At 42.1% G+C, this 12244-nt stretch overlaps 1 protein-coding gene across 2 annotated transcripts; it reads left to right on the top strand.

The window, feature by feature from the left end:
* The first annotated feature begins 3078 nt into the window (after window positions 1-3078).
* Window positions 3079-11954, top strand: LOC115198480 (leukotriene B4 receptor 1). 2 transcript variants are annotated; one of them, XM_029760448.1, is made up of 5 exons: window positions 3079-3824; window positions 5641-5697; window positions 9976-10535; window positions 10965-11235; window positions 11390-11954. In XM_029760448.1, the coding sequence occupies exons 3-5, from the start codon at window positions 10036-10038 to the stop codon at window positions 11777-11779; spliced, it is 1161 nt and encodes a 386-aa protein (XP_029616308.1). In that variant the 5' UTR covers window positions 3079-3824; window positions 5641-5697; window positions 9976-10035; the 3' UTR covers window positions 11780-11954. The 2 variants fall into 2 exon arrangements, with proteins under 2 accessions (XP_029616308.1, XP_029616309.1); XM_029760449.1 differs by lacking the exon at window positions 3079-3824 and adding an exon at window positions 5403-5424.
* The last annotated feature ends 290 nt before the right edge of the window (window positions 11955-12244 follow it).

Raw genomic sequence — 12244 nt, 5'->3', positions numbered from 1 at the left:
GAAGTTACTTGATTCGTTGTTTAGCAACCCTGTGTCACAGATTATTGTGAAATGTATTTGTGTGCAGTACATTTTGTAGTGAATTTCAATCACAGATAAAGACAGTAGGTTACTTAAGACAGAAAGGAAAGGAGGTTGGTCGGGGAGGATGGGTGGGCATATAACATGAAAGTTTAGCAATCCGAAGGTTACGGGATTGAATCTCAACATAGACAACTTTTACATCTGAGCTAATTAGCACCTTTGCAACTATTTTGCAAACCCTTCCACTAACCCAAACCTTAACCCTTTAACCTAACCTTAACCATTTAACTACTTAGCTATCATGTTACCTGACCCTAACCTTAACCCCCAAATTTAACACTAACTTTAACCCCTAACCGTAACCTTAACTCCTAGCATAGCTAACGTTAGCCACCTAGCTAGCCTAGCTAACAAATTGGAATTTGTGTAATGTACTCGTTGTGAAAAAGAAAATAGTGTAATACACATGAAATGTGTTGTGATGAAAATCATGAAACACACATGAAAAAGTACAGTTTTTCATGTACCTGTCATGAATTTCGAATAAGTAATTTGTGTCTATTTCACAATAAGCTGTGATAGTATACAAAATAACATCAAAATGAATCAACATGCATAAAGAATCATATCAGCGACACACAATCCATGCTGTTCAATACCTTAAAACTTAAAAGTCAATTTTAAGGATTCTAAAAATTCAAGATATAATTCATAAAAATGCTGCAAATAATGAAATACCTCTTATCTCTTCTGCCTCTCATTCATGTGTAATATTTATTGGGCATATTTCGCCTCAGGTTGTAACCTGTCATATTGAAACCTGTTCTCACAGCTAACAGGCCACTGCATGCATGGAAGTATCTGATGAGTCAAACAGCAACCAGATAATATATATATATATATATATATATATATATATATATATATATATATCCAACATAAATATACAAAATACTCTGTCTTGTAGTCTCTCTCTCCTTCTCGCTCTGACTCTCTCTTGTGCCTCTCTTTCTCTCTCACTCTCTCTTTCGCATGCTGTCACAGATACATGGTGGTCAGAGAAAAAGGGGAAGATGTTGGGCAAAACAGTGTCTTGATCTTAAATGATCAGCTGCCTCAAGTGGTGTGCTATGGAGGATATGACGTCATTTGAGAAATAGAGTTCTCATATATTGGCTACATTTACAAATTCACACAGCATCAACATCCTGTAAATATTTAACTCTACTTCAGTTCTAGTTCAACCAAATAGACAGCACATAGACTTCAATCATCAACTGTTTGTATATAATCTGTTGCCGGATCAACACCCAACATGCTATTTCCTCCCTAAAACTTGAATGTGTGTGTGATGCATCATGAATCAGCTCATAGGGAAAAAGGAGAGGACTGTCAGAAATATTACATGATAATGGAGGGAGATGATTTTTAAAAACTTTTTTGGCAACATTTAGCTATTTGTCATACATACAGTTGAAGTCGGAAATTTACATACACCTCAGCCAAATACATTTAAACTCATTTTTTTCACAATTCCTGACATTTCATCCTAATAGAAATTCCCTGTCTTAGGTCAGTTAGGATCACCACTTTATTTTAAGAATGTGAAATGTCAGAACAATAATAGAGAGAATGATTTATTTGAGCTTTTATTTCTTTCATCACATTCCCAGTGGGTCAGAAATGTACATACACTCAATTAGTATTTGGTAGCATTGCCTTTAAATTGTGTAACTTGGGTCAAACGTTTCGGGTAGCCTTCCACAAGCTTCCCACAATAAGTTGGTGGAATTTGGCCCATTCCTCCTGACAGAGCTGGTGTAACTGAGTCAGGTTTGTAGGCCTCCATGCTCGCACAAACTTTTTCAGTTCTGCCCACAACTTTTCTATGTGATTGAGGTCAGGGCTTTGTGATGGCCACTCCAATACCTTGACTTTTTTGTCCTTAAGCCATTTTGCCACAACTTTGGAAGTATGCTTGGGGTCATTGTCCGGTTGGAAGACCCATTTGTGACCAAGCTTTAACTTCCTGACTGATGTTGCTTCAATATATCCACATCATTTTCCATCCTCATGATGCCATCTATTTTGTGAAGTGCCCCAGTCCCTCCTGCTGCAAAGCACCCCACAACATGATGCTGCCAGCCCCGTGCTTCACAGTTGGAATGGTGTTCTTTGGCTTGCAAGCCCCCCCTTTTTTCCTCCTAACATAACGATGGTCATTATGGCCAAACAGTTTTATTTTTCTTTCATCAGACCTGAGAACATTTCTCCAAAAAGCACAATCTTTGTCCCCATATGCAGTTGCAAACCGTAGCCTGGCTTTTTATGGCAGTTTTGGAGCAGTGGCTTCTTCCTTGCTGAGCGGCCTTTCAGGTTATGTCGATATAGGACTTGTTATACTGTGGATATAGATACTTTTGTAACTGTTTCCTCCGGCATCTTCACAAGGTCCTTTGCTGTTGTTCTGGGATTGATTTGCACTTTTCGCACCAAGGTATGTTCATCTCTAGGAGACAGAAGGCGTCTCCTTCCTGAGTGGTATGATGGCTGCGTGGTCCCATGGTGTTTATACTTGCGTACTATTGTTTGTACAGATGAACGTGGTACCTTCAGGCGTTTGGAAATTGCTCCCAAGGATGAACCAGACTTGTGGAGGTTTACAATTTTTTTTATGAGGTCTTGGGTGAGTTCTTTTGATTTTCCCATGATGTCAAGCAAAGAGGCACTGTGTTTGAAGGTAGGCCTTGAAATACATCCACAGGTACACCTCCAATTGACTCAAATGATGTCAATTAGCCTATCAGAAGCTTCTAAAGCCATGCCATCATTTTCTGGAATTTCCAAGCTGTTTAAAGGCACAGTCAACTTAGTGTATGTAAACCTCTGGCCTACTGGAATTGTGATACAGTGAATTATAAGTGAAATAATCTGTCTGTAAACAATTGTTGGAAAGATTACTTGTCATGCACAAGGTAGATGTCCTAACCGACTTGCCAAAACTATAGTTTGTTAACAAGAAATTTGTGGAGTGATTGAAAATCAAGTTTTAATGACTCCAACCTAAGTGTATGTAAACTTCTGACTTCAACTGTAGCAAAATTCCAAATGCCAACAAAGTAAAACATCTCATTGAATAGCAGTATCAAAGCAGGTCCCCCTCTCTCCCACCACACAGGGAACCCCACATTCTTCTAAATTCCCACCAACTTGAAATATTCCACTGTGCACAGACATCAATTCAATGTTTATTTCATGTTGGTTCAATGTAATTTAATTGAAATTACGTGGAAGAAATGTTGATTCACCCATTGTGTGCCCGGTGGGATGGGAAATAAGGAGAGCAAGCAGGTGAGTAAGGCAGACAGACTACAAAGACAAATGGATATTTTACAGTATGACGGATATATGACACGTTACGTTATTGCATATGCTTAATGCAATAGGATGGGTCAACATAAATGACCAGGTTGGAACAGAAGGATATCATCGCATTTGAACATGGTCAAATGGGATGAGCACAGACTTCCTTCCTTATTTGTGGCGATGTCATATCCCCTGTGCTTCCCCTCTCTTACGTTCAAGAACATGATGCAATAATGGCAGAAGGAGTACAAGAGTGAGGAAAGAGAGGAGAGAAGGAAGACTGAGACGTGGAGGCAAATGGACGGACGGGCGGTTAGATAGACGGACAGATAAAACATTTACAAAATAGCCAACAAATGCACTTCCTGTGGATTTGCTCTGAGAAGATCAATGGTAAAACGAAGATAACTCCACAAGTGAACCAGCTCATAAAGGTCAGCATTGTGAAGTGTGAAGCCAATATACATTTTTTATATTTGTTGATACAAACATTGTGTATAGTGTCCAGAATGAAACGTTTCGGAGGGGAGGTGTGTTTCATTTTCCCTTGTTTGTGACGATGTGATGATGTCCATGTGCATGTATGACTGTATGTGATGATGTGTTGAAGATAAGTACATGATCTTTGCGTGCCTATTAGTGCTTAATGGAAATACAGCCACAGGGACCTAGCTGTAAACAAGTCCCTCTGGCCTTTGTCCAGTGCTTATTTGGAGCCAGATCTTGCCGGAAAAGGATCCGGAACCTCTCAATTTGGGACTGTTTTATTCTGGAACCCATTTGCCAGGATCCGGTAACTCTCATGGCATGAAAAATCATTTCCACCAGGGGTGCAACTTTCACGGGGGACAAGTGACAGTTTTATCATTGGAATGTGATATAAAACAAGGCAATGGTGTGCTTTAGGACCATGCGGATGCCTCCGAACTGCCGGGTAGGCTGTTTGGAGTGTTTATCCGACTGGATTTAGGACCACGTGGACACCACAGTGTGGGCTGCCAGGCTGTGTGAAGGCAAAGCTTCTGGAAGGCTAGCTGGACCAGCACAGGGGAGTTGAGTATAGTTCAGTGTATGCTTTGCACTCTTTCACCGAGTTGTAAAAGGAACAGAAACTGGCTACTCTTTAGTTGACTGATGTGCCTTTTCCTGGCAAGGTAACTGCTCATTAACTTAACAGAAAAAAACTAAACTAGTGTTTATTCGCAGTGCTGACCTAGTATTGTAACTGACATGTAACATTAGTTAATGTTTCATCCCCTGTCGACTGAGGTGAATGAATAAGCTACACTTCCTACGTTTTGCATAGTACTGTAGGTTAACGCCTACCTTTTTAGGAGGATGATTTGCAGGCAGAGACAAATAAATGGGTATTCCATACTTATTGAAAATGAAAAGGCACAACGCTCACTCACCGTAGTAGACTAACCTATGTGCCTGTTGTGCCTTTTTAATCATGATTACATTTGTTGATTGCACTTCTACTCGTGTTGGTTGAGCGCCCTCCACTTCTTTTCATTATCAATATTTATTAGCAGACACTGGAGTAAACTACAGTCTAATCATATTTAAGTTAATTTCATATTCAAGTTAACTGACACGTGGTTCTCCACCCATGTAGGCAGCCTACTATTTCAGCGAGACAACACATACTAGGCACACTTGAACTCTCATGCCCAACTAGGGGAGGTAGGCTACTGAAGGTGAAGCACCGGATTCTGAATGTATGAATAATGCAAAAAATGTGTTTTTAGGCTAACACATACAGTAGGTAGGCTAATGTATACAAAGCAGAAAGAGGACTGTTTCAAAATAATCTGTGGGACAACAAAAATATTTTAATCCCAAAGAAGTTGTCTGACCGCCCGCTCCCGCCTGCAGCATGAAAAATCGGGACCCGCAGGCATGCCACGGAAATGCAGCCCTCTAGTGCAGTCAGTACACAACACTATGCTCATCATGCCTTAAAAGGATCAGATGGTGACAGGGGTCCCAGTAGTGTCAGACAGCCAGGGAAGACCAGTCTACGGAGCACAGGTGAATTTTTGCAGTATATTCAGTGAATGATACAAAGTTCCATCTTGAATTTATGGGTAGACCTACAGTAGCTACAGGACAGCAGATGAAGTTTAAAGCTACAGTCTGGGATCTGGGAATAATGGTAATTTCAATGATTGAACCATTGATTTTATTCTTGGGTAATATTATGTATAAATGTACACCAAGGTAATTCTTTGTCATGCCTCATTTTAGGAGGATCAGATGGTGACAGGAGTCTCGGCAGCCAGGGACGACCAGTCTGTGACAGAGGTGAGGAGATACAACACTTTATTCTCTCTGTCCAGTCAACACTGGACAAGCCAGATGCTATTTTAAGGCAGTCTGACAAACTTCCAAAGTTGATTTCCAAACTGTATCAAGGGTTGATGGAGGCTTTTCCCGATGACACAAAACAAAAATGTGAGGAAGACCTGGGAGACGCTACTGGTAATGATGGGAGAATACAGATCTGTTAGAATGCCCAGTCATGTTCATATCATCTCACACATAAATGACTGCAGTTTAAGACCATCCATAGCATGTACTATATGCCAGTGAAACTGAATATCATGCACTCAGAAATTCTATTATTCTGCTGGAGGTGTAAAACACAAAAGAAGACATCTTTGCATATGTTATGGTCTTGTGAAGGCTGACTGAATTCTGCCAAATACTATGTTCTTTTATCTCAGCAAGTCTACAGATTCTCCCTTCTCCATGTTTTTGTTTGCTTGGAAATGTTGATACTGGAGACTGTTATCAGACGAAACTGTGTAACCTAGCATTTATTCTGGCTAATAAATGCATTGCCATTAATTGGAAGGTTAGTTATCCTTCCACAATGTATGGAACAAATGTCAAGTTATGTACAGTATCACTAGATTTGTTTTAAGATTAAGGGTATACTGTGCAACTTTCATAAGATTTGGATGCCTTATATGGAATACTGTACGACAAAAGGAGTCTGTATTGAAAACATGTCCACGTCAGAGGAGATTTAGGCAATCCCTAGCTGCTGGGCCGCTCAGTCCTGACCCTGGGGGTCTGTTGTACTGTTGTCACTCTGACCTTGGCCTAACACACCTCTGAAAACAATAATGAATGTTTCACTAAGATCCCAAAGCTGATTGGGGTGTGTTGGGTTGGGGCGCTACAGGGCCGTGGACCCTTAGGGGCAGGACGGGGTGACCCAGCTATATTGTGTACAAGTGAAAAGAGCTCTACAGTACTATTAGGCCTATGATATGATTTATATGGAGGGTACACTGTTTCTGTGTCTTAATGTGTAGGTGTATGTGTGTTTTGATTCTGCCTTTGTTTTCCAAACCTTTCCCTTGAGACATAAACAAAGATGTGAAGGAAGCTGTGTTGGGGAGAGAACTCAGTTATTGACGAGACTGGTGGTGTCGTGAGTGTAGGCGGCTCGGGTTGGCTGGGCGGTCTGGCTGAAATTTGTTATAGAGGATGTCTTAAAGACAATCAAAAGTTGTCTTTGCACTTTATTTGTAAGAGTTGTTCATTTGTTAGGCTATTGATTATTGAATTATCATGGATCTAGTTCAGTCAATCACTTACCTAGCTTGATGACTGTGGGAAGTTTTGCTTACTTTTTGTTGTTCTACATTGAGAATGCTAGAAGGGAAATGGGTCATATTAGATTGTGTAGAAATGCGCTTTAGATGCCCCAAAAAATGGGAGGGCCCCCAGACCCCTGTCAAGTTATGTTCTCTACTACAAATACCACTGCTGGGTGATTTAAAAAGTAATAGTCAATCGATCAATAATATAATAATACTCTGAGCAAAAATCTTTTTTTTTTTATTTACAATATGTCGAATCTATGAGAATAGGAAAGGTTCAGAACTTTTGTAAAACATCACAGCACAGTTGAAAAATATATGGCAAATAGATATCGAAAAACTGGATGGTGTTCACAGATAGATAGGAGGGGTTGTTTGGAGCTGAAGGATGGGACTAAAAACAAACAAAAGATAACTATTGTAAAATATACTGTGTCCGTAAAATGTATATAGTATGTTTAAGCTGGAAGTAGAAGCCTAAGTGTTGTTGTCCATTAGTTTACTCCAGGTAGGGGAGGGATGGTAGGGTTAGAGAAAAATAATAAAGGAAAATATATAAAAGTTCGGACAGTTACTGGTACTGTATATATTTACCCAAAAATATATGGGGGATTGGAAATGATGCGGACAATTACATTGATGGAAGTCACAATCTATCTGCAATATTAAAGCTGATCTTCCTCATAAAAAAAGGTATATATATTTTTTGCATTATTATGTCCCCCCCCCCCACTTATAAAACCAAAGTTGCAGCCCTGATTTCCACTGTTTGCAATGTAAACATTTATCTAATTCAAGTTGAGTCCTATGGCAGTTTCCTGGCTGCCCCCTAAAAAATGTATTGTGAAAACGTGCCTGATAATTGATTCTTGTTGGGCTGGACCGGGTTTTTGATTTGCTCAACATTGTAGCCTATATAGAACAACGTGTAACCATTGCTGTCGGGAGAGAGAGTAGCTCGCCTATATCTCGCACAATTTTTTCTTCTTTTATTTGACCTTTATTTAACAAAACTACAATGAGATTCACTTTCTCTCTACCTACTCTGATAAACATGAGCCTGCAACTCTCATCTCTCCAGTGTTGCACTTTGTCATTTATTTCCTTATAGAATCATAGGTGCGCGAAGGATTCTGGAGGTGCCACTGCACCCCTGATAAATTGTAATACATTTGTCAAAATTATAGAATTACTGCTCTCAGTTCAGAAATAATTCCGAATACTACATCAGGTGTAGGCCTATAAATTGGCCACAGATGATTTAATAGTTTATTTAACAAAATCGCCTAGTTGTGGCTTGTGTGTAGCCCACACAGCTAGCACAGTGGATCTGGGCCGATTCCGGCTGAGAGCTGGGGCACTCCTCTGAGAGTCAGACCCACCCTATGTCATGTGGCTCGAGTCTGGGCCGCCTTCGGCAGTATTACTTATGCCTAGGATGTGGGGATTGAGCTCGGGCCGATTCTGGTGTGAGTTATCTGGCCCAAATTTATTACTTGGGGCTCGGGCCGATTGGGACTACTCTCTGGCAGATGATTACACGGCTGATTTATATAATTAACATTTCATAATAAATGTTTCCATATTTTGTCATTGTTTCAGTGATAAAAAAAATACAATTAACATTTAAATAAAATTATTTAAGAGTCCTGTGTAGTATTTTGATACTTTGTGCAGGGCAATTGATAAGCATTACAGATGCTGGGTCGAGACCCGTGTCGGCAGCACCCGGGAGACCCATGAGACGACGCACATATGGCCCAGCGTCGCCCGAGTTAGGGGAGGGTTTGGCCAGCCGGCCGGGATGTTCTTGTCCCATCGCGCTGTAGCGACTCCTATCGCGGGCCAGGCGCATGCACGCTGACACGGTCACCAGGTGTATGGTGTTTCCTCCGACACAAGATGTTTTGTATGTATAATGGGAATATTTAAAATGACTAAATCGGGTAATTTTGTATACATTTATTTAAATGTGCATCGGGCTGCTTCTGGGGGGATTCTGGTAAGATGATGGCAAAGTCGGCTGAATTCCGGTAGATGGAAACGGCCCGATGTACTTGGGCCGATTCTGGGCAGTCATTCATTTTGATTCCGTGCCGAGTCTGACACCCGATTCCTGGGCTGATACAATCAATTGGGCCGATTCCTCATTGCTAGCTGGGCAATCACCAGGCATGCCTACAGTCGGGATTGCGCGGCAAATCTGTCAGTCATGCAGCCAAAACAGTTTACAGTTGGGAACGTGTGGAAAATCTGTCAGTCATGCAGCCAAAATAGGCAAAAATACAGGTTGGAAAGCAAATTAATTCTGTTGAAAAGAGAAGACTATTCTGTCTGTAGGCTACCAAGTTTTCAACTTCCAAATAGGCCTATTGAGCAAACAGCATTGTTTACCAAGTAAAACAAGAGATACGTTTTACCACGAGCACATCGCCAGTGAGTGAACCTGGAAAGCTTTTTTAGGATTATAATTTCCTCCTGGTATTGTACAGTATGTGTCTCCACACACCTAGGTCTAGCCTATTGATGTATTGAAGACAAGGTCGTTTTTATTGATCTCAGATTCTTACTTTGTTAGTGTCAAAGTAGCCTGTCATTTTGATTAAAATTATGTAGAATTGCATGATATGCGTTTATAAAGGCCACATTTTTCACAAACCCTAGGCTACCAAACGTTTTCCCCGTGTGTACAACTTCTGCAAGTGCCTTTACTGAACTATGCCAGTAGCAAAAGCAGAGCTTCTGTTTGCTCTTTGTGGTCTAGGCTGGATAACCATAAAGCACTTTGTGACAACTGTATGTTGATGAAAAAGTGTTTATGGATACATTTGATTGATACTCTCTTCAGGAATTGTGTAATATCCATTGTTGTCCTCTCATTCTGTGTCTCTCTCTCTCTTATATTCATAGAGCTATATTTCATACCATGTGTTCTAATTCTTATTTCTCTGGTCATTCTATTCAACAGTAGTGAGGACTGCTAATCCCAAAGTTCTACAAACCACAGATTCTTCAATTCCCTCCCTAAATGGCATCAGACCTCTCCATCTCCGCTGCCCCCCCCAGCCCCCCTCTCCTCTCGCCTCCTCTCCTTTCTCACCAATCAAACCAGATCGGCATCTCCATCCTGGTCCTAGCATTCGTCTTCGGTTTCCCCGGTAACCTGTTTGTTGTGTGGTCGGTGCTGTGCCGTGTGAGGCATCGGTCAGTTACCTGCCTGCTCGTCTTAAACCTCGCCGTGGCCGACGCGTTGGTGTTGCTAAGCTCCCCGCTTTTCCTGCGCTTCCTGGCAGGCGGGCGAGGCTGGGAGTTCGGGGCAGTGGCCTGTAAAATGGTACACTACCTATGCTGTGTCAACATGAACGTGTCCATCTACCTGATTAGCCTGATGAGCTTGGATCGCTGGCTGGCCGTGGCAAGGCCCTTCCTGGCCCAGAGGATGAGGACCAAGAAAACCCTGATGGCTGTTCTACTGGGGATCTGGGTGCTGGCTTTCGTCTTGGCACTGCCCATGGCCTTCTATCGCAGGTGGGGTTGTGTGTATGGGTTATGTGTATGGGGTGTGTGTGTGAGAGAGGCATGAGAGAGAGGAAATATTAAAATACACTTACACTAACAAAAAGGCTTATCATTCTTCAATACCGATCTGAAGATTTTTGTTTGCATTACAGGCTGTTTTTTTGTAGTTCCTGAGCTGTTAAACACTTCTCTAATAACCTGCGAAGTATGGCTGCATCCCTCAAGTCACACTGTGGTCCTGGGGAACATCCATGAGACCCATCATGTCTACTTCATGTTGTAAAATGTCTCTCTCTCCCTCCCTCCCTCCCTCCCTCCCTCCCTCCCTCCCTCCCTCCCTCCCTCCCTCCCTCCCTCCCTCCCTCCCTCCCTCCCTCCCTCCCTCCCTCCCTCCCTCCCTCCCTCCATACCTACCTACCTACCTACCTACCTACCTAGTAACCTGAAGCTGCACATGAACAGCTCCATGACCATCTGCATGTCGTACCACTGGAAAAGTGTGGGTCACCAGGTGTTCCAGTACCTGTTTGAGACCGTCTTGGGCTTCTTCCTCCCCTTCACTTTCATCATCGTCTGCTACACCTCCGTCATCTGTGGACTACGCAGGGCCATGTTCCAGCACAAGGGACGGGGAAACCGTCTCATCCTCCTCATCATCGGCACCTTTGCTCTCTTCTGGCTGCCCTACCACGTGGTCAACATCTTACAGGTATGAGAGTTTGCCAATATATTTCAAGGTACTGCACATTATTAAGCAGTTAATTTCTTGTGTCGTACAGGTATAATAACAGGTATAAGCCCCATCTGCCTCTCTTTTATCTACCTCTCAACTCTTTGCCTCTCTCTCTTTCCCTCTCTCTCAGGTGATTGGTCTACTTGGTGGTAACGACAGTTTGTTTAAAGCAGCCGCGGTGGCCCGTCCCAACGTCACAGCGCTCGCTTTCCTGAGCAGCAGCGTGAACCCTGTGCTGTACGTGTTTGCCGGCAGCTCCCACATCCGCCAGGCCGGCCTCAGCTTCATGGCCAAGCTCTTCGAGGGCACCAACATCGAGGGAGGGACCTCTGCCTCCTTTACCCGCAGCACAAAGTCCAGTCGGAGTGGTTCCTCAGCCCCGCTGTCACTCAAGCTGGGGCGGTCGGGGAAGGGGAAGGAGGGGGATGGGAATAGTGTGACGGAGCTGCAGGAAGTTGAGGTCAAGGTTAAGTCCAAGCCAGAGCTCAAGACTTTGACCTCCAATGATCAGATGGAGTAGTGTTACTTTTTGTGGCCTACTGTACTAGTCATAGGTTAACCGTATTTCATGTATTTCACAGATCTTTGATACAATTTGTGCTTTATAGCTAGTGTTTGTGGTTGCCTCCATTCAATTTCTGGATAACAATATTATAAAATGTCCTTAATAAAGTTTTAACCTGTTGACAAATCGAGTCAGTACGCTGCGTGCACAATTGTTAGGCAAATTGTATTCCTCGGAATGAATTTTATTGTTGAACAAACACAATGCTCTCAGTCAATCCAAAATGTTATTTAACCTCAAACTTGAATGTTTAACAAAGGAAAAGTGAGTTTTGTCTTTCTCAGGGAAATATATAAGTGTGCATAATTATTAGGCAACTATTAGTGTGCAGAATTATTAGGCAACTAAATTACAAAAATAATTTCTCTCAACTCACTTGTTGATTCTCAATTTTTAGAGTAAGTGTAACAGATAAGTAAC

Source organism: Salmo trutta, chromosome 8 (assembly GCF_901001165.1).
Source record: "Salmo trutta chromosome 8, fSalTru1.1, whole genome shotgun sequence".
Taxonomy (NCBI): domain Eukaryota; kingdom Metazoa; phylum Chordata; class Actinopteri; order Salmoniformes; family Salmonidae; genus Salmo; species Salmo trutta.
The sequence above is the reverse complement of the archived record's forward strand: the minus strand, read 5'-3'. Positions and strand labels throughout refer to the sequence as shown.